The sequence below is a fragment of the Mirounga angustirostris genome, unplaced genomic scaffold, assembly GCF_029215605.1.
Source record: "Mirounga angustirostris isolate CCGP_5_RB_7025 unplaced genomic scaffold, mMirAng1.0.hap1 SCAF_7, whole genome shotgun sequence".
Taxonomy (NCBI): Eukaryota; Metazoa; Chordata; class Mammalia; order Carnivora; family Phocidae; genus Mirounga; species Mirounga angustirostris.
This window is the reverse complement of record NW_026991715.1, coordinates 123,739,980-123,763,768: the sequence shown is the minus strand read 5'-3', so window position 1 is coordinate 123,763,768 and position 23,789 is coordinate 123,739,980. Positions and strand designations below refer to the sequence as shown.

At 34.4% G+C, this 23,789-nt stretch overlaps 1 protein-coding gene across 9 annotated transcripts in view; it reads right to left on the bottom strand.

Moving 5' to 3' along the window:
* Positions 1 to 23,789, bottom strand: part of RICTOR (RPTOR independent companion of MTOR complex 2) — a 122,133-nt gene that overhangs the window by 38,353 nt on the left and 59,991 nt on the right. For all 9 annotated transcript variants that reach the window (XM_045861966.2, XM_045861983.2, XM_045861973.2 and 6 more), the window contains 10 exons: positions 22,191 to 22,254; positions 18,041 to 18,167; positions 15,424 to 15,593; positions 9,510 to 9,577; positions 5,992 to 6,059; positions 4,968 to 5,050; positions 3,741 to 3,828; positions 2,393 to 2,483; positions 2,217 to 2,283; positions 2,000 to 2,080 (listed from right to left, as the gene is read on the bottom strand). In XM_045861966.2, the coding sequence (XP_045717922.1) occupies positions 2,000 to 2,080; positions 2,217 to 2,283; positions 2,393 to 2,483; positions 3,741 to 3,828; positions 4,968 to 5,050; positions 5,992 to 6,059; positions 9,510 to 9,577; positions 15,424 to 15,593; positions 18,041 to 18,167; positions 22,191 to 22,254 (907 nt within the window). The remainder of the gene's footprint in view (positions 1 to 1,999; positions 2,081 to 2,216; positions 2,284 to 2,392; positions 2,484 to 3,740; positions 3,829 to 4,967; positions 5,051 to 5,991; positions 6,060 to 9,509; positions 9,578 to 15,423; positions 15,594 to 18,040; positions 18,168 to 22,190; positions 22,255 to 23,789) is intronic.

Here is a 23,789-nt window from a genome sequence, read left to right as displayed (position 1 = left end):
CCTTTATTATAACATTAAATTATAATTTAAGTGGTAACTTAAAATTAATTTAATTACAATTAAACTCAATTCTTAAATGATCTCAAAGGATTACATATCAAAACTTAGATCCAGTGCTATAATGTTACATTAATCCTGCTTTCCAAGCAAAATCCACCACTCAATCTGCTTTCTACCAATGAAGATAAGTAAATTAATTAAATGTGGAAGCCAGAAAATGAAAGCATAATAAGCAATGAACTAATACCACTATACTCAAAATGACCAGCTTTTATATTTCAAGGGAATCAAGAATTCTGGTCATGGAGGAAGGGAAAAATGAAATTTATAAAAAAGATTACTTCATAAAGAGCAAATAATTCTAGATATTGATAACCCTACAGGAAATGATATATCAAGAATTAAAATAAAAGGGACGCTTGGGTGGCTCAGTCAGTTAAACGTCTACGTTCAGCTCAGGTCGTGATCCCAGGGTCCTAGAATTGAGTCCCATATCGGGCTCCTTGCTTGGCAAAGAGCCTGCTTCTCCCTCTGCTTGTGCTTGCACACACGCATGCGCTCTGACAAGTAAATAAAAATCTTAAAAAAAATTAATTCATTAAAAAAAAAATCAGATCTGAAGGGATGTCTGGGTGGCTCAGTCGGTTAAGCATCTGTCTGCCTTCGGCTCAGGTCATGATCCTACTACGGTCCTGGGATCAAGTCCTGCATCGGGCTCCTTGCTCAGTGGGGAGCCTGCTTCTCCCTCTGCGTGCCTCTCCCCCTCCTTGTGCCCTCTTCCTCTCTCTGACCAAATAAATAAAATCTTAAAAAAAAAAAAAATCAGATCTGAAAATCTGCAGTATTACTTAATTCTTCCATGGATGGACTGAAGGAGAACAGAGGATATGGCTAAATAATTCAATGGTAAACAAGACAGTTATCATTAAACTCTGTTTAATTCTCTTTACCTCACTGAGACCAGCTGTTATGTGGAAAAACAAAACAAAACAAAACAAAATAGTAGGGGTGGGGAGGCTGAAACAACAAAAAGTACTCTGTCAGTAAGAGAAAATCATAAAATAATTTTAAAAGATCTGCCACAAGGTTATTTCTTCCTTAATCAGTTAAAATGGTTTTTTTTTTAGTATTCTATTAACGAACGGGTGATCTAGAAATAGGAATTCTATCCTGCAATCAGTTCTCCCATTGCTTGATTTGTTGGGAGTAGAGAATGGTCGGATCACTTTCTTAGCTCCTTGTTTCCAGAAGTTACTGATGTCATAAAATCAAGGCAAACCCCCCAAAAACAAAAAAACGAAAAAAAAACAAAACAAAAAGAACTCACCTTCTAAACCTCAACTCACAAGTTTGCAGAGAATGTTTTCAAACAAGGAAGTTAAACTTCCAATTTTTTTCAGTTTTCTAAAATTCAGGCACTGATTGCCGTATCAATTCCACTGCTACCTGACTGAATATCTAGTTTTGTAATTTCTTGCTTATTAGGCAGCAGGTCTTTCTGAGATATATTAAGATTTATAGGACTCAAAACGTCAACATAAAAGTGAGTATAAAAATATTCAGTACTTATTAATTTTTACATGTTCCATTTATAAAACTAGCTATACCATATATACGCACATACTATATATACATATATGTATAGATAGATACAAGGCATCAAGGGCTCTTTGCAATACAAACACTCAAAAAAAAGCAAATTTACTTTTTTTTTTTTAAAGATTTTATTTATTTATTTGACAGAGAGAGACACAGTGAGAGAGGGAACACAAGCAGGGGGAGTGGGAGAGGGAGAAGCGGGCTTCCCGCGGAGCAGGGAGCCCGATGCGGGGCTCGATCCCAGGACCCTGGGATCATGACCTGAGCCGAAGGCAGACGCTTAACGACTGAGCCACCCAGGCGCCCCGCAAATTTACTTTTTGAGATACTACAAAGTAACATTATTTTATAAATTAAAACATTAATGGTATGAAACATAATCACAAGTTGCTCAACTTACCATATGTAAAAGCTCTCCTAAAAGGATGGTAGCTCTAACTGAGATATGGTCATCACTGTTTGTTATCACTTCAACCAAACCCTTTGAAAATAAAAAGAAAATATTATTCTTGCAAAATAGTAAGTAGGAACACATTTACGCATCATATATGCTTGTTGCTCTGAAAGAACTTTGTCAGAGAAAATTTAAAAAATAAAATAAGGTTTATAAGTCTTACCTCTAGAAGTCCATTACGAATAAATGCAGAGAGTATCAGTGCCAAATAATTATCCATGAGGTCTGGCCTAGAAATAAACACAGCACAGAAAAAGTTTAGATAGTGTTCAATATGTTACATAATTTAACATAAAAACAGCAATTGTAATAAATTTGAACTATTCCTCTAAATCCTACCTGGATCTGGCACGATGAGGAAGAATAGTTTTTGCCTCAGCTGCTACAAAGCCATCTGAAAGTCTCCAACTGTCTTGGAATCTGCCTGGATCTAAAATAGTTAAAATTAGGTAGTTAGAAGAAAATGAGAAATCACTAAAACACATCAGTTACCATCAGCTAGTCGGGCTATAAATAATGTTGTAAAATGTTGGTTAAAAAAACAGACTGAGGGGCGCCTAGGTGGCTAAGTCGGTTTAAGTGTCCGACTGTTGATTTTGGCTCAGGTCATGATCTAGGGGTTGTGGGACTGAGCCCCACATAGGGCTCCTGGCTTAGCAGGGCGTCTGCTGGAGATTCTCTCTCTCCCTCTGCACTGCCCCTACCCCCACTAAAAAAAATAAATAAATCTTAAAACAATGTTTACAAAAAAGACTAAAAAGGCATACAGAAAATAAATGATTTACCGATGTACACAGATCTAAACTTCTTTCATTTTGGGACTTAGGAGTCATTGGCTAAAATAAAATTACAGCGAGAATTAGATAATCTAATTTCTGTCTTTGTCCATTTTTCTACTAATTTCACAGCTCATTTGCAATACCTAGGTGATGATATGAGGTTTTACTTTTATATTAATTTAATGTTATGATGATGCAGTAAGAAAATGGTATGCAGCCATCAAAGAAAACGAAATCTTGCCATTTGCAATGACGTGGATGGAACTAGAGGGTATTATGCTGAGCGAAATAAGTCAATCAGAGAAAGACATGTATCATATGATCTCACTGATATGAGGAATTCTTAATCTCAGGAAACAAACTGAGGGCTGCTGGAGAGGTAGGAGGTAGGAGGGATGGGGTGGCTGGGTAATAGACATTGGGGAGGGTATGTGCTATGATGAGCGCTGTGAATTGTGTAAGACTGATGAATCACAGACCTGTACCTCTGAAACATATAATACGTTATATGTTAAAAAAAAAGGAAGATAGTAGGAAGGGAAAAACGAAGGGGGGGAAATCAGAGGGGGAGACGAACCATGAGAGACTATGGACTCTGAGAAACAAACTGAAGGTTCTAGAGGGAAGGGAGGTGGGGGATGGGTTAGCCTGGTGATAGGTATTAAAGAGGGCACATATTGAATGGAGCACTGGGTGTTATATGCAAACAATAAATCATGGAACACTGTATCAAAAACTAATGATGTAATGTATGGTGATTAACATAACGTAATAAAATAAAATTTAAAAAAAGAGAATGGTATTTAATATTTAGTTTAGTACTTTGCCTTTGAGGGATTCTGTGTATTAGCTAAACCATCTTAAAAATCACAGTATATGAGTAGATACAAATGGGCTTCAGTACTTACCTACACTGAGCAGTGCTTCTATGAATTCTTCAGTCACAACAGGTAGAGGAAGACGAAATATATCATAGAGCACTTCAAGCAGACCTCGCTGCAAGTGCAAATAAATACACTTCATTTATTTTTATGGAATGAATCTTCCTTTAAATTTAAAGATTTAAAACAGATGTTTTAAATGTCCTATTCACAGAAGAAAAACTGATAAAAACAGAACTCTGTATTTCTGAAACTTGCCATCTCAGGCCTACACTCAAGAAGAGATAACTACGGCGTGCTTACTACATACATGATTTAATCTTTTCAATTAATCTCTTATTATCCCCATTGTAGTACATATGGAGAAATAGATTTACAGGTTAAACGTAACTTGCCCAAGGTCATGGAGCTATGAAGACTAAAATCAGGAGTCAAAGCTCAGTGGGCCAGACTCCAAAAACCATGTTCTTTCACCATCTGTGAAGTAAGCAGTCAAGTGAATTGCCCCAACCTTTAGTTCCCTGCTTATAGATCCTTCCATCTATAATCATGTCCTTCCATTTCCATGGTCTAAAGGCCTTTTCAGTTCACATTTTAAGCAAGGTACTCCTAGCTAGTATTTTCTTAATATTTTTCAACTCCAGGTCTGGTTCAAATAAAAAAAACAAGAAAAGTACAAACTATTTTTTTGAACACAAAACAAAAACATTTAAGTGGAAAAGAACCACTGAAGAGTTCATTTTTTTCTCTCCAATTTCAATTTGTTTTAGCTATTTAATATAAATTGCTATGTACTAATAATTTAGGACTATATCTAATAAATAAGCATATAAATATTACCAACTCAATTTTAAAGAAAACCATCACTCATATTAGAAAAACATAAGTTAGAAAGCATAAGATACATAAATACTGTATTTACTTTTTACTAAATATATTTCTCTATTGCTTCAACCTTTTACAATGAGAATGCCCTTTTCTGTTTGCATTTTTTAATGAATAAAACATAATTTCATATTTTAATCCAGTTTTTAATTCAGCCATAGTTCCTAACAACATCACTATTTCAAATTATTTCTATTAGCCTCAGGGTTCAACTAAGTAGTAAATATTCATTAACGTATTTTTTTCAATGCTCTATGATACAGATGAATAATTCATGAGGAAAAAGCAACACCTAAAATAACTTTTTTTACAATTAATTTCCTCTCTTAAAAGTCTGGGAATGAAACAATTAGAGTAACTTTTGCCTACCCTTATTTCCATATTTGGTATACAAAGTACTCCAATTAGAGACTGGATCCCAGAGTTGCCAGGTTTACATAAATTAATAATACCTAAAGAGGATAAAAAAGAAAAAATCACTGATTTAAATTTCAAAAAAAAAATCTATAGCAATGTATTCATAATATAAAATCTGTGGTATTTCTCCAGATAACTCCAAAATTATGCTCTTATCTGGTTATAAAGTAACATTTCCCTACTGGCTAGAGATTATCAGTAATTTTATCATTTAAATTGCTTCTTCTGCTTGTTGCATACCCAAAAAAGTTCATCAATATGACTGCCTACTACTCCTGCTTGCTGATGTCTCAGGGTCAGAATACTGGAGAGAGTAGGACAACGTTCTGTCTCTCTTACCTAATACCTTCTTAACCTAAAATGAAGTGAAAAAATCTGCTTGGCATTTGTCTTTTGAAATTTTAAGTGGGAGAATTAAGTCAAACAATTTAAAGCACATTAATATCATGTCACAAAAGAAGATATGTGAATAGCCAATAAACACATACAAAATATTCAGTATCATTAGTCATTGGGTAAATCTAAGTAACATTCACAATCAGATACCATCACACACCCACCAGTATGGCTAAAATGTAAGAGGACATGAAATGCTGGCAAGGATGCAGAGCAACTGGAACTCATATACACTGATGATGGGAGAATAAAATATGTAGGTATTTTGATAAAAAGTCTGGCAGTTTCTTATAAAACTAAATATATATCCACCTTGTGACTCAGCAATTCCATTTGGGTATTTACCCAAGGCAAATGGAAAGCTCATGTCCACAGAAAGACTTTTTAATCACCCAGGTAAATCATTAGCACATTGACTTACAAATAGTAAATTTTAGTAATTTTGTACAAATCCCTCTCACTCTAATAATAACATACAAAGTTAAAACTAGGTTAACATCTAAATTAGATGCTGCAAGAGTAATTTAACATTTGAAAAAATAATCAAGTTTTTCTTATTAAGCAGCACAGAATAACTTACCTGCCCATGACCGGAATGTTGCTATGATTCCCATTTTACTAGCTAGAAACCTCGCTTCTCTGTCTTCTCTGGGGGGACGCGCACAAGGGGCAGAGATCAAAGAAATTAAATGTGAAAATAAAAAGTGAGATATTCCTCTACTGTATCAGGAAAAAAAACTATCATTAGTTAACATTTAAATATTTGCATAGGAAATAAAACATGTTAAAAGAAGAAAAAAGGTCAGATCTACCTCAAAGAAAATTACCCAATTATATGCTGACCCCCACCCCAATTTAAAATTCCCAACATAGTTTGGAGCGCCTGGCTGGTTCAGTCGGTAGAGCATGTGCCTCCTGATTTCAGGGTTGAGTTCGAGCCCCACACTGGATGTAGAGATTACTTAGAAAAAGAAAGTAAAAATCTAAAATCCCCAACATAGTTTAAAATAAGTTATAAATTCCACTTTTCAATTTAGTTCTACTTTTCCTGCTCTTTCTGAAAACTATTCTTAGATACCTCATTAACACCTTTAATTGAGCACTACAGACAGCACCGCCCTATTTATCAATAAGCATCCTTGTCAAAAGGCTACCCCTTAGCAAAGAAAATTACCTCTCACTTTTACCACATGTATTCTTTTTTTTTTTAAGCTTATTTGTTATCTACATATGTAATCTCTACATCCAATGTAGGGCTTGAACTCATGACCGCAAGATCAAGAGTCACATTCTCTTCTCACTGAGCCAGCCAGGTGCCCTACCACATGTATTCTCTTGACTTGAAAATTCTTGCCCCAAACTTATTTCAGCATTTCTTTTTTCTTTTTTTATTTCAGCATTTCTAACACGCAGGCTCAACAATCCATATATTCACTGATATTATTAAATAACTAGATATTATCATCACCAGCTATTTTTTTCTAATTGTGTATCCAAATATCTCACCGTTCTTTCTTATGCAATAGTTTATGACCATTAATCAAGCAATAGAACTATTTATATTCATTAAGTATTTTCCACTGGCTTATGGCCAGTATCAATACTTAATAGCAATCTTATACTATTTATGCCACCTCCACCACCTCCATTCTCTCAACTGTCTTTTTCTGTGCTAGCTTTTTGTCTTCTCTAATAAAGTCCTTAACAATTGTGAGAATACAGAAATCCAGAGAACTGGGAAAGAAAAAACAAGAGGGGGTGGATTAAAAAAAAAAAAAAGAAAGAAAATCAAGTTAAAGAACAGTGAGCAATCAGTCTGCAAAAGAAAAATTAAACACTTAAAAGGACATACTAACAAGCCACACTAAGCTCTACAGCATCAAATAAGTGAGAATATAAGAGAAACTAAAATGAGGAGATGGGGTGGTAGAAGAAATGAGCATTGGACAATTATGGGATAAAGCTTTCAGTGCTCCTTCTCTTAAAAATATTAGTGACAGGGGCACCTGGGTGGCTCAGATGGTTGGGTGTCTAAGGCGCAGGTCATGATCTCCAGGTCCTGGGATCGAGCCCCACATCGGGCTCCCAGCTCAGCAGGGAGTCTACTTCTCCCTCTCTCTCTCTTTGCCTCTCCCCCTGCTTGTACTCTCTCTCTCAAATAAAGGAATAAATCTTAAAAAAAAAAAATGTTAGTGACAGGAGTGCCTGGGTGGCTCAGTCGGTTAAGTGCCCAACTCTTGATTTCAGCTCAGGTCATGATCTAGGGTCATGAGATAGAGCCCCGCAACAGGATCCAGGTTGAGCATGGAGCCTGCTTAAGATTCTTTCTCTCTTCCTCTGCTCCTCCCCCCTGCTCATGCTCACTCTCTCTCAAAGGAAAAAAAAGAAAAGAAAAGAAAGTGTTAGTGACATACTTACAGTAACTGCCTGGTAATCCATTCTCTAACCTATTTAATAAATTTGTAGTATTTTTAAAAAATCACTCCATTTTCCCTTGTTCCCTGGCCATAATGTACCCATGCTCCAGAAACTACCCATACTCTAGGAACTAAATGAAAGTAAAGTACAGAACCAAACAGATAAGGATGGATTTTGGTGGAATGTACCTTCCCCCTCCAACTCTAAAAAATAGCCAGGCTCATCTCTCACTCATCCTGGTAGGCAGAATTCTAAAAATGTCCGCCATCCTCTCAAGATTCCATGCCCTAATCCCTGGGTCCTGTGAATATGGTATCACTGCCATGATTGTGACTAATTTAATGTTATATAGCCTGGCAGACCTTAAAAGGGAGATCATCTGGTAGGCTTGATCTAATTGGAGCTTTCACTAGCTAGTGGCAGAAGAGAAAGAGAGATTCAAAGCGAAGGATTTGAGGAATTTCTGTTCTGTTTGAAGACAGAGGGAGCCACGTGCCAAGGAAAGAGGGTGGCCTCTGGAAGCTGAGAGTAGACCCTAGATGACAGCAAGGAAACAGAGACCTCAGTTTTACAATAGCAATAAAGTAAATTCTGCCAACAACCTGAATGAGCTTAGAAATGGATTTTTCATCAGAACTTCCAGATAAGAGCTATGCCAGACTTCTGACCTACTGAACTGTGAGCTAATAAATTGATGTTATTTTAAGCTGCTACATTCATAGTAATTTGTCATGTAACAGTGGAAAGTGCATTTCTCCCATCAATAAGGAGAACGTTAAGCGTCATCAGGAAAGCCAAGACAGGGGCCTAAGAATCCCAAATCACAACTTAGTAGGGGTAAGATTTGAGAAGTCTAAAACAAAGAACATCTATTTTGATTTCTTAGCTCAGGTCATGGAATGTTAGGGTATGATCAGTCCACAGTGATATAGAAATGATTAAAGATATAAAACCACTATTTTCCATAAAAATGAAAAACAACAAAAATATCCCCATTTCACAATATTCTAAAACTTAAGAATTTTAAATTATATACTATCTATCAAATAAGTGCTTATGTCTGCAATCCAACAATCCTACTAGAAAAACACTTCACAGCACATTTATTTTAATAGCACCATCTGCAAAATCTTCACAGATACTACATTAATACATTGATCCCTGAATCAATCTATAGTTACCAGAATACCTCATGAACATGTGCTTTTCTCTCCAAAAAGATACTGAAAATTACCCTGCTTCATTTCTGGAAAACAACCTTTACCCCATCTCCTTTTATTTCCCCACTAACCTCCAAAATTCTACAGAATATATCTTTCTGCTTACTCAGTTTAAGGCAGCTCTTTATTCTACTCCCTGTTGTTATTTCATTCTTTTAGTCTCTCAATGTAATTATGCTAAAAATACATACAATAGAAAAATAATTAAAGATCTAGGTTTCTGCTGCAGCCTATCTTACATTATTTTAAATAAGATTAATTCTGAGTCTTTCAATTTCTCATAACTTATTTTTAATTTTTTAAACCACAGCTAATTATGAGAACCACAACATAACTATGAAATAGGAAATTTGCTTAAACTCACATTGCTCTGACTCTACATGCCATCAGGCAAATCTAAAAGCTTGAACAGCAACATACACACCTCCTTATAAAATTACTAGGAACAAATGGTACTTACTTGAGTTGTCCTTCAGCTGTATCTGGACTGTGTCTGTAGTGAAAATCAGTATAGGGTGCTAAAATTCGCTAATAAAAAAAAGGAGGAAAAGAAGAAGGAAAAAAAAGAGTCCTTATTATAAAACACATTCTTCCTGTAACAAGCTAAAATTAATTTCTCTATATCTTTATTGGGTATGCTGTTTGAAAATTTAGTTCTTCAAACTCTTCATCAAGGAATATATGAGTGATTTTTTATTTTATTTTAAGATTTTATTTATTTAACACAGAGAGAGAGAGAGAGAGAAAGAGCATGAGCAGGGGGGAGGAGCAAGGGGAGAGGGAGAAGCAGGCTCCCCACTGAGCAGGGAGCCAGATGCAGCCTCAATGCCAGGACCCCCGATCATGACCTGAACTGAAGGCAGACCAGACTGAGCCACCCAGGCGCCCAATTTGAGTGATTTTTTTAATGTACAAATTGAATTTCTGAACTTTTAAATTGAGGTATAACATGCATATAAAACAGTGCACAAACCATGAATGTAAGGTTTGGTGTATTTTCTCAAACTAAGCCCATTCCTGTAACTAGCACCAGATGAAGAAAACATCAGCATCCTTAAAGCCTCCTTATTCCCTCTTTAGATTCAGTCACTACCTACCCCAAGATTATTATCCTGACTTTTAAAACTATGACTCAGTTTTGCTTGCTTTTGAACATTACTAAGTGGTTCTATTTTATAAATTACCTTCTCCTTTCAGTGCTAGTATAAAAAAATCCAAGTTATTTGGTGTATTGTCCTTGTATTCAGCAATCTTGCTAATAAAGTCACTCATTTTAAACTTTTAACTACTAAATCTCATTTGCCAACTCTCCCGCCGTGCCTACTGCATTACTGTGGTCTAATTTTTAATATTAAATATAATTTAAAATACATAAGACATTATTAAAATTGCTTTTGACAATCAGTATTCTTTTATATTTAATCATATATTTGCCTTTTCTGTCATTATTCATTCCTTCCTGCATTTCCTTGTCTGTCTTAGATCATTTTCCCTCTGACTGAGGACTCCCTTTACTCTTTCTTTGTGTGTCTCATTTTTTAAACAACAATAAATATTTATTATCTCATATGGTTCCTGTGAGTCAGGAATCTATGAAACAATATTTTCTAAGTAACCGATGTAAGATATTACAAAATCATGCATAGGTAAAAGATCCTACAAAATCATGCATAGGTAAAAGATCCCTCACAGGAATCCTGTGAGGCTTAGCTAGGCAGTTATGGTTTAGGGGCCCTCATTAAGATTGCAGTCAAAATACTGGTCATGGCTACAGTCACCTGAAGACTTGACTGGAGCTAGAGGACCTGTTTCAAGATGGTTCACTCACAATGTGCTAATTGTCAGCAAGAGTTTAGCTCCTCCGCACAGGTACCTCCCCTTGGGCCATTTTAGTGTCTTCCTGACATAAGGACAAGTAATCCAGGAAAGAGTAGTGTGTGTTTGTTTTTTAAGATTATTTATTTATTTATTTGACAGAGAGTGAGTGATACAGCGAGAGAGGGAACACAAGCAGGGGGAGTGTGAGAGGCAGAAGGAGGCTTCCCGCAGAGCAGAGAGCCCTATGTGGGGCTCAATCCCAGGACCCTGGGATCATGACCTGAGCTGAAGGCAGACGCTTAACAACTGAGTCACCCAGGCTTCCCAAGAGTAGTGTTTCTTTACATTCTGTTTGGTCTTTTTTTTTCTTAGTCTCAAGAAAGCTTTTATTTTACCTTTGTTTTTGAAAGACATTTTCTCTGGGTTAGGCTGGCATTTTTTCCTTTCCGTGCTCTAAAGATGCCACTTTACTATGTTCTAGTTTCCATGATTTCTGCTGGGCATCAGCTATCAGACATGTTCCTTTGAAAGTAATATGGTTCCCCCCCCCCCGCCGAGCTGTTTTCAAGGTTTTTATTTATCTTGGTTTTCAACAATCTTACCATGATGTGCCTGTATGTTTTCTTTGTATTATCTTATTTGGAGTTTTGTGAGCTTTGGGAGCATGAAGTCTCATCAGTTTTAGAAACAAAAGTTCTGGCCATTGTCTCTTTGGGTATTTGCAACCATTTTCTCTTTCTTCTCCAAAGACAAAATTATGTTTCATCACCTTTGTTGTGTTCTATTCATCCCTTTCTTTTTCCTCTCTATGCTTTACCCTGGATATTATTATTGACTTTTCCTCTAATGTACTAATATCTTCTTGTCCAAGATTAATTTTTCATTGAGTTCAGAATTTCATGTATTATATTTTTCAGTACTGGAACTTCCATTGAAATCATCTGTGTATTTTTTTTTTAATTAATTTATTTATTTATTTGACAGAGAGAGAGACACAGCGAGAGAGGGAACACAAGCAGGGGGAGTGGGAGAGGGAGAAGCAGGCTTCCCTCAGAGCAGGGACCCCGATGTGGGACTCGATCCCAGGACCCTGGGATCATGACCTGAGCTGAAGGCAGATGCTTAACGACTGAGCCACCCAGGCGCCCCATCATCTGTGTATTTCAATTATCTAGTCAAATTCTCCGTTATTTTCTTTTTTTCTTCATTTTCCTAAACAAATTAAGCATGGTTGTTTTATTTATTTTTTTTAAAGATTTATTTGAGAGTGAGAGAAAAAGAGAGTATGTGAGCAAGCACAGGACGGGAAGGGCAGAGAGAGAGAGTGAGACAGTCCTAAGCAGACTTTGTGCTGTGGGGCTTGATCCCACAACCCTGAGATCATGATCTGAGCTGAAACCAAGAGTGGGATGCTTAACCGCCTGTGTCACCTGGGCACCCTACATGGTTGTTTTAAAGTCTTTCCCTCTAACTGCACTATCTGGATCACCTGTGGGCATGTTTCTATAGAAGGTTTTTCTTTTGGGTGTTTAGTCAAATGGTCATATCTTTTTGCATGACATTCAATCAAATTAATAAGTGAATGTCGGACACTGTGAATATTATAAAAGGTTCCAAATGATGTTACCTCCATCAGAAATGGTTTATCCTTTCCTCTGTTAGGTAGAATGGGGGGGGGGGGGGGGCTGATCATCTTATCCTTATCACCAACTGTGTTAAATTGAGACTACATTGTAATTTTGAGAAGACTGAGTATACCTTTGGTTTTCCCGTGTTCTCATGTATAGTCTTCCAGGGCTTTCAATAGAGAGCTTAGCAAATATTTTTCTCTTAGCAATGAGAAACTGGTAATCTTTTCTACATATTTCTTAAGTTTTGAATTTAAATCTTAGCTACCCATCCAGAAAAGCTTCAGAATTTGGGATATGTCAAGAACAAGAAATCAGCTATGAAATACCCAGTTTTGTCATTTTAGTACCATACAAATGCCAAAAGCTCCTTTGGTTTTTCTGATCCCAGCAAAGGCCTGCCGGGATTTTCAGTTTTTCCAATTATATATTGATCAATAAATGGCCCCAAGGAAAAAAGAAATTGCATATAACCAGTGTAAATTCACTACTTCTTTCGGGCCTTTCAATTGCTGCCCATGGCCCCTCCTAGAAGGCCTTTGCATTCTATGAACTGGGGACTACAGCATATTCCACTGTGCTTTCCTCAGGTTTTGACATCTTGGCTTTTGCCCTGCACAGTCTTGTTTCAGCAAATACCTAAACGGGTACATCAGACTTAGTCTAGGGACTTTTCTTATCTCTAGGCTTACCATACCTGCATGACTGCCAAATACTCTGGTCTACTAGGCCCACATCATGTTCTTAGCCTTTAGCCTGTGCCCCAAATCTGCAAATGCCCCCAAGGGCATCTGTAGATATTCAGGGCAACTCTCAAAGAATCTTCCCTCTAACAAATTTCACTCTCTCTGGCCCTTACTGCTTTCACAGCTCTATACTGCTTTAAATATATGACTTTCATAATTATCCTGCTTTTCTAGCTTCCATAGCAGATGCTATGAACTACCTTATTCTACTCTGAAGTGTAATTTTAAAAGATAATAGTTTTTAAAAATTAGTATAAAAAATTACAATTGATTTACAACCCTTACAGACTGTCTATTCTGGTAACATTATATTATATCCACACATTTTCCTGTCTGAGGTCAAAACATATTACAGATAGCAGAAATAAAAGCCAGGGTAAATTTAAAAAGGGATTTTTAAGAGGAGGAAGATTTGGGCCTAACAACAGATACAGCAGCACTGAAAATAGTTCCTTTGTATGGAGAAATGGAAATCATAGTATGAATTTGGAATCAAAATTTGTAAAATATAATTAATAAAAATGAGGACAATGTTCTCTTAGCAGACTATATAATAAAGATGATGATATTAAAGTTGATGATGAAGAATAATATCCAAGGTAACCAGTATTTGCTGAATATTTACTATGTGCTAGGTACTGAAGTACCTAGATTAGAATTTTATGTAGATTAGAATTAACATATGTAAAGAACCTGGAAATACTCACTCATTATAAGCATTACATGAGTGTTAGCTGGTGGTATTACTACTACTATTATTATTATTACTTATTGTTCACAATAATTCTTTAAGGTGAAAACCATGACCTTCATTTTACCTAAGGAAAAAATGGGTCCAAGAGAGTCTCCTAACTTGTCCAAGTCATAAAGCTAGTATGTCATAGCGCAAAAAAATCAAAACCAGATCTGTATAGCCCAAAGTCTTTGCTCTAAATCACTATGCTATTCTGGGGGGATCCTGTTAAAGGAGAAAAGAACAAACATTTGTGGTTTTAAAGAAATAGATATAAGCAAAGACACTACTGTATTTAAATGCCTACCATATTCTTTTGAGTTTTTTTTTTACTTAACAAAGGCTTTGCTAATCTGCTTTATAATTACATAGGAATAAAAAACAGGCCTACACATATTATCTTCCTTTATTGTAGTCATCTCACCAATCCTAAAATTATAGTTCTACTTGATTAAAAGAAAAAAAAAACTTACACTAAACATATGATAAAATATCAAAAATGCTAGTTTATTCCCAATGGACTCCCATAAATAATGACTGTATTTGAAATCACTTATTGAGGAGAAAATTGTACTTATTTATTAGTTAATGATAAAAGCTGTCACTTTTATAATCTCAAATACTTCTACTGGCCCTAATAAAACCAGAACTATAAGATTTAAGACAAATTTCATAAAATGATTTAGACATACACGCTAGAGAACAATACTATACTTTATACTTTGCATAATTTCATACCCAAATATAAACAAAACCTTGGTTTAATCTTACTCTGAATGGCATCTACAATGGACAACAATGTAGTACATTCACACAGAAAAACTGTAAGATCAGTTTGCGGTAATTCTGTTCCAACCTCTACTACACACTTTATTATAAAAAAGAGTACGTAGCAGTCTTATTATTTTAGACTAACTGTAAAAAAACACTGAATTAGTAAAAAAAAAAAAAAAAAAAAATTAAACTGTAGTGTATTTTAAAAAGAAAGATCTGTATTCTGTTTCTTTCAAGTATATATGGTCATTAGTTGCTAACAAGTGCTTCTAGGTTCAGAGACTTTTAGCATGGGTTAATAAATAAATAGTATATAATGAGCGGGAGCTATTCACCCAACGTACTAAAGTTCTTAAAAAGAAATGGTTCTCTTAAATAAGTAGGTAAATGTATATGCAACCTCACTTGTACTTTAACTGGCTTAATAAAGTTTTCACAGATAATAAAAAAAATAAACTTCACTTTACATGTTGATGAACGATTCTTGAGAATAATATTTTCAATTCAGTCCAAACTGAATAAGCCATAAAATATTGCTGGGGATAAGTCAGTCTTAATTAAATTGTTTGATAATTAACGTTGTGCTGCATCTATTAACTTAAAAATTTCAAAGTAAGACTATGTATGTATTTAAAGCCATCCTGTAAAACTAGAAAAGGATATTAAAGTTCCTACCTCTAATTCTACATCAGCTCGCACATACTGTCGGGTCTTTGGATGATTAAGGAGGTGCAAAATTGTAGTAATGAGGGCTTCATTTATTCGACTTAATTGGCAATCGATCACATTTTTCAGGATGGTGTTTAGTCCACCTCGAAGGGCCACCACCTCTGGATTCTGAAGTGCTAAAACAAAAAAGAAAAACTTAATAAAGTATATAGGGGATAAATAATAAAAAGTAATCCAGAAATCTGGGATTTTATCTTGAAACAATTTCCTTTCTGACTTGAAAAACTTTCTAGTCAAAGACATTTAAAACGTGGATAAAATGTATCTAATAAGAGTCATTGAATATACTCTTCCCAAAACCCAAATTTTTTTTTTAATGTCACTGAATTGCTTTTTTATATCCTTTGTCCATATTTTACTGAAATGGCTCTTCTTTCCTATCAATTGCAAGAAGTTGCTCATTTAATGTGGCTATATTAGCCGTTCGTCTATTTCAAATCTTTTATCTGCTTTGCAATTTAACTTTAGATTTTAATCTCGGATTTTAAACTCAGAAATTCCTCCCTTACTTCAAAGATCAGGCATTTTCTGATCATGCCCGCACATACAACTGTGTGCTTTAAATGAGTTCATGATTATACATTCCAGTTTTCAATCTGTCGGGAAAGTGAGTTTAATCAATTTAATTTAATGTTTAATCAATTATCCCAGCATGCTTCCCAAACTGATTTTATCCTTCTGGTATACTAAAGTTTTCTATATACCAGAGTCTGCAACTCAATTCCTTTCCATTTTTCTCTCTTAATAACCTAGCTTAATAGTTTTTGTAAAAATACATTAAAAAAAAAAACCCTTTCCCTTCCCTTCCATTATTGTTTCTCAAAAATGTTTTCATGGTTGGATCTCTCGTGTTTATTCTAGCCTAACTTTAGAATTAGGTTTCTTCTGTTTTTTTCTAAATTGAGGTATATATAGAAATTTATGTAGATTAGAATTAACATATGTAAAGAACCGGGAAATACTCACTCATTATAAGCATTACATGAGTGTTAGCTGGTGGTATTACTACTACTATTATTATTATTACTTATTGTTCACAATAATTCTTTAAGGTGAAAACCATGACCTTCATTTTACCTAAGGAAAAAATGGGTCCAAGAGAGTCTCCTAACTTGTCCAAGTCATAAAGCTAGTATGTCATAGAGCAAAAAAATCAAAACCAGATCTGTATAGCCCAAAGTCTTTGCTCTAAATCACTATGGATCACTAATCCATATCACTAATGTCTAAAATACAGACATTAGTGTATGGTAGTGTACCTGTGTATGTTTCTCTCCAAGTAACATAGATTATTTTAAATAATCAATCTTGTTCTCTAATTAGGACACTTAATTTCATTGTTGCTTTCCTCCTGCTTACCTTAAAATTGATTTTTTTTCCTTCTTTTTCTATTTCTTGGGCTTATACACTTATTTTCACTGTTTTTTGCTTAAGTATAAAAGCATTTTATGATAAGAAGTTAACTCCGAGTATAGCTTTCCAAGCATCCTATACACTGACATGTCAAATTTATATTACTTTCAAAATGTTCTTAACTTTCCGACTTTGTCTATAAATCAATATGTACTGTGAACAGTACCTTTAAATCTTCAATAATAAGGTTTGATTCTCTGAAATTTAGTTTATGATTTTGTTATTGTTTATTATATCAAGAGTGAATGTAACCTACATCAGCTCTACTTTTGATGGGAAAAAAAATATCTTCTCTTGTCATTTAAAATTATATTTTTTGGTTTTAAGTGAGGTTGAACTTTTTAAATTTGTTGATTAGCCATATATTTCTTGAGAATTATTTATTTTTCCTATTTATCTGTATATAAATAAGTTATTTACCTATCATGTTTGTACATTTATTTTTTGTTTGTTCCAGCACTGCATGTTTTTTTGTCTCCTTATAATAGAATCTATAGCTGCTGAAATCTGTTTATTTCTTTTGATAATTCAAGACTCCTTTTTCTTACAGTGATCAGATAAATGCTCATCCATTTTTTTCCGTTTTTCCCCATTTAACTCTAATCCTTTTGCATTTAGATTTTTTTTTTAATGTATGAGTTTGTTTTTTTTTTTTTAAAGATTTTATTTATTAATTCATGAGAGACAGAGAGAGAGAGAGAGAGGCAGAGGGAGAAGCAGGCTCCCAAGGAACAGGGAGCCTGATGCGGGACTCAATCCCAGGACGCTGGGATCATGACCTGGGCCGAAGGCAGACGTTTAACCATCTGAGCCACCCAGGCGCCCTGATAGATTGTTTTTTAACCGACATTAAGATATTGTGTGGTTAACTAATGTCTGAGAACCAGACTTAAAGCAATTTTATTCTAAACACTGGAATTTGGACAATTTCTATATTCCTATAAACAAAATTTTTCATATCTTTGTAGCAATAACTAAGAATTCATTCATGAAAGGCATTTTAAAATGTCATATTCTTATATTCTTTCTAAAACATTGTATTTTTATTACTTGGAGAAAATTCTGACCCAGTTCACATTAAAAAATGTTACATTCTTATATATACACTTCCTAAAATGCTTCATTTTTATTACTTGAAGAAAATTCTGACCTAGTTCACATATAATGGCAATGCATGCTCGGACCATTCTGTCTCTTTCCTGAAGTCCATCATTTCCAACTGCTATTAATGAGTTGGCCACAGAGCTAGGAAACAAGGAAGCATTCACAGTAATCATCTGTAACAGGGAGGAATCAGAAAAAGAAGTTATTTACTTCATAATACATGTTTAAAAGCTATTTTGTTCAGATTGAGGTGTTTATAACCATAGAACATTTATAAGATCCAGGCATCAAATTTAATCTTCTTCTTCATATGAACATTTCAAAGGGTTACTATAATGAATAACTGATGCAATAAATGTTAATACTTGTTACTATGGAAAAATGTTGGCTTCTTTTTCTAATAGTTCAGACTATAAATCAATTAAATGACAAGATTTAATGTTTCTGAGAGTCTAAGCTCCTCTCAAATAGGAACTATATTTTATACAACTTTTCAGTACCTAGACAAAGGAAATCAGTGGTAAAAACAGCTGTCAACACGCTTACTGTACTATTCCATTCCGGACTCTTACCCATATAATCGCCACCAAGTCCTGTCCTACCAATTTACCTCACTATCCATATTCTCTCTCCCATCAAACTCTAACTTGGGTCCTCATTCTTTCTCACTTTACTGCAACAGATGCCTAATAATCTCCCTATCTCCTACCACCACTTGTTGCTATGCCAAAAGGTAAAGTTAGTAATCCATAATCTATTTTTAATACTTCAAGAAGTATGATGCAAATAGTGTATTTCTGGTGACAAAACTTTGGATGAATCTTACTTTAAATGAAAAGTTTAATTGGCAATAATATATTTGGAATACTGAAAATAGCTAACATATCTTCAGTGTGGAAATTAGAAAGAAAACAAATTACATAGTTAATGACTAATAAAGACTGGTAGATGAACAATGTCAAAATAACAGGTCTCTCGAGTAGGGATAATTAATTTGTATTGGATGTTACTGGATTTATAATCCTATGTATCAAGGGCAAGTGATTCCCTAAATGAATCCCTTTCAACTATAAAAAATCTGTGTTATGTTAATCTCTTACTACATGAATAAAGAAATAATATATGAGGAAAATTGATGGTTAAATTAGGCAGGCAGTAAGTATAATTTCAATTGGATAGAGTAGTAACAGCTGAAAAGTGGGAAAATTATATAGAAAACGAGAGAGACAAAAACCAAGAAGGATTCCCTGGATTGGAGAGAAAGGGAAAAAAAAAAATCAGAGACACTGAAAATGAGCACACAAACAAAAAATCTTCCAAATGAATGAGACAGGAGAAAGAGAAGGAAAAATAACATGAATTTCCTTAATTACTCATCGAGTAAGTTATCCTAAAGCAACAAATGTTTCTTCCTTTTCTTTAAAATAAAGAAGATTAATACTTTAATAGAAAAATTTAAAACTTTTAAAATGCATACAAAAAAACCCCACAAAAACACAGTGACCTAGCCATTATAATATTAACATTAATTTCTACTAGCTCCGTTGCCAAGATGTTGCTGAAAAAAAGAAATATGTGCTTTGGTTGTTAAAAATACTACTGAAATTACAGTTCCTCTAACCAATAGAGGCCGCTATTCATTCAGCAAGTATGCTTCCCTTTTAACTCTATCTGCTTTTAGCTAAACCAAGGAGGAACCCTGCACCACAATTCCTCTGAGTCTACATCCTACCATCAGGTATAAGCAATTTTCCTGCTCTTGGATTCACAAATGATATCTGTCTCAAATTAGTCTGTATTTTAGAAGATAACAGAAGAAAACAATATTTTTGTAATAGCATTACTAAATTGTTAAGGGTCTGTTTACTTTTACTGGGCTATTTCATAAACTAAATTGTATCATGCCAAAACATTTTACAAAACTGAAATAAAATATTTACTGAATAACTCAAAGAAGCTGAATTTAATTGCTTGAATCTATCTGGAATAATGCAATTTTTAGGGCAGCAATTTTCAAAGTTTGGTCCAGGAAACAAGGGTCTCTAGGATATTTTCAGAGATTCTGTGAAGTTAAAATTATTTTAATAAAATACAAAGACATTATTTGTCTTTTTTACTCTCAGTCTCTCAGAAGTATATACTGAAGTATACCAGAGGCTCTACTGAACATGAAATCACAACAGATTGAATGAAGAAGCAACTATGACAATCCAGCTCCTACCTTCCATCAAGACAAACACTAAAGACATTTGCAAAGATCTAAAATAATGCCATTCTGTTAAGTTTCTTTCGGAAAATATATTTTTACAAAAATATGTTTATATGTGATGGGTTGTTATTTTTAATATGCTAATATATATTTTAATTGCTCACTTATAATTCCTAGTATGATAAATATTGACATATATACACCTCAAATAGCCAGAAAGTTATTCTAGGTTCTTCAGAAACAAATTTTATTTTCTTATCTTGAATTCTCAAAATCATGGCAGTAGGAGAGACTATGAATAAGTAAAAACCATAAATCTAATTTTTAAATTTAAATTTGAGGAGTCAAATCACAGTCCCAATATGACACTTTACCTACCACAAAAATATTGTAATCTATCTTCAATATCACTCTTACTAGAATTGTAGATTTCTTTTAAGACACTCATCCATTTACCTCTTCCTTACTATGCTCACCTGTGGGTATTATTACTAACCCCAAGCTGGACAATTGGAAGAAAAAAGAAAAAGAGGAGATCTAGTTAATGTACAAATTCAACACTCTACCATTCTGAAGTATGCACTGAGCTCAAAGATGGGTAAAGAGGAGAAGGGTTAAAATTTTTTTTTAAATACTTTAATTTTAGATGTTTTTACATTAAAACAACTATATACTGCATACGTCTCATAAATGGTTAGGATGAAACATGAAAATATTCTTACATAACTGTGTCCTAACCAAGTTAACTCTTAGTTAATTGTTTTGCCATTAGGGCATCACATTAAATAACAACAAAAAATTCCCTGAAAACCTATCATTGGAAGCATTAATGGGTTATCCCTAACACCCTTTATTGCAGAATTTAGATTCTGACCTGTCCTGTACAACAGTCTGAACTGCTTATTGAAACTGCCTATGGACTATATCTAAATTCGTCTTCAAAACAACCAGCTTGTAACTCTTTGCCACGTCCATTTAATGGCATTAACTCCAAGCATGCAAATAAGAGAAAAGTAGAGTGGGGAACAAGTAATCCTTTTTCTCTAATAATATATCAAAAAAGCAGTAATTTCATTTACATGATTACTAAGGGAAGAAATACAGTAGTTCTTCCCTACTCCTTTATCCATGGGGGATATGTTCCAAGACCCCCAGTGGATACTGAAACCACAGACAGTACTGAACTCTATATATAAACTATACTAAAAGTCCTGAAAGTCTTACCAGGAACATAAACAATTAACATATATTTTGTATATGTTTTATATACTATGTTCTTACAATAAAGGAAGCTAAAGAAAATCGTAAGAGATAATACATTTACAGTTCTGTACTCTATTTACTGAAAAAAATCTATATAAGTAGACCCATCAAGTTCAAAGGTCAAGTATACTATTTTTTACTGTACATACAGATCTACGATAGAGTTTAATTCATAAGTTAGGCACAGCAAGAGATTAATAATAAAATAGAACAATTATACTATAATAAAATGTATATGAATGGGGTCTCTCTCTCTCTCAAAATAGCTTAATGTACTGTACTCACCCTTCTTGTGGTGATGTGAGACGATAAAATGCCTATGTGATGAGATGAGTGAGGTGATGATGTAGGTATTGTGACATAACATTACAGATCTTCTAACCATATGGCAGAAGGAAAACCATGGTAACCAAAACTCTGGGTAAGAGGTGAGGGTGAAGGGGGAGGGGGGAAACTACTGTATTCTTTACAGTGAATATTTTATTAAAAAATATTGTCCTAGCTGTACCCAGTCGCATAGAATAATTACACAAAATATTTATGCTCACCTCTAAGCTTAACAGACCTATTTACCTCATATAATTTTATCAAACAAAAATGTTTAACGAAAATTTAGCCTTTAAATTTTAATATAAAGATTTCACAAAACAGTCTAAATCTAAAAATGTAAAATACTTAACATAAAAACCAAAAATCTACCTTCTCCCTCAGGCATAGATCGTACCTTTCTGACTAATCGAAGTGCTTGTGTCCTCTCTACCTCGTTGCTCTGCTGTATGTCAATGCACCTAAATAATACACAAAATATTAAGTTATTGATAAAAATCTTATTAAACAATTTCTTTGTATAATACCACCAGATCAGACCTATCTTCATAATGTTAATATGGTACTTTAAAATTTTAACATGATTTTAACACCAGCAGACATTTATTTAATTAACTTACATCCAGTTCTGATAAATATTTGCTATAATAAAGCATTTCAAAACTATTTCATTTAAAACTCCAGAAAAGAATATATTTACAGAATTATATATATCAATAGAGAAATAATAAACATATTTATAAAGCCAAGTATCAGAAATCTACTGAAAAAAGAATTCACCTATCTTTGATAAAAATCTGCAATTTTATAAAAATTGTGAAGAAAACATTTCCAGCTTATATTTTAGTTTAAATGTGATTTTTAGGGGCATATGGGCGTCTCTGTCGGTTGAGCAACTGGCTCTTGATATCAGCTCAGGTCTTGATCTCAGGGTTATGAATTCAAGCCCCGTGCTGGGCTTCACACTGAGCATGGAGCCTACTTAAAAAAAGTGATTTTAACCAGGGCCTACATTTTATATATTATGACTATGTTAAAAGTCTCATATACTAGCCACAATAATTCTATTTTATGAAATATAATTTAATATGTAAATGCACGTCAAAAATTAATGCTCAGATACCACTTAACTGACATTTTTCTGTAAAACTTATTAAATTACCAATTTCTTAAGTCTTTGGTTTATGTAGCCGAATAATTAATTTTTACTTATGTTTAGGTAGTTCACTATTCTAATCAATTCATATAGTTTGCTACTCAAAAAGCATTTCTTCTATCTGAATACAATTAAATCTAAAACAATTTTATTAAGAAATGAACAATTCAATTTGTGGCCACATCAGAGAGGCTGGATCACACCACCCCTCTAGCCAAAAACAACTGTAAAGGGTAAGCAAAATATATTTTTTTAAATTTTTATTTTTCTTAAGATTTTATTTATTTGACAGAGCGAGACCCAATGAGAGAGGGAACACAAGCAGGGGGAGTGGGAGAGGGAGAAGCAGGCTTCCCACTGAGCAGGGAGGCTGATTCAGGGCTCGATCCCAGGACCCCGGGATCATGACCTGAGCCGAAGGCAGACACTTAACGACTGAGCCACCCCGGCGGCCCACAAAAGACTTTTTAAAAACTGTTAAAAGGGCAATGGATAATAATCCCTGGAAAGAGATGCACAAGCTTCACATCCAACCAGGCTTTGTCCCTAGGGGCACTTGTCAACAGTTTTAGGGGAACAGAGTCCCAACAGAAAGCAAAAGTCTTTCTGGACTGGAGAGACAGGTTGAACTTTAGTGCAGCCAATGTGGCTGTGACTTGAGGGGAAAAAATTCCAGAGAAAAGGAAACATGGGAAAGTGAATGCAAATCTTCATGCAAGCTCCTCTCCAAGGCACTTGCCAATCTCTATGTTGTGCAAAAACAAAGTAAAAATCCAAGGAACCAAACAAAAAGTTAATGCCAAGAAGCTAAGGAAGTAAGCAGAAATTTGAGCAGGTACG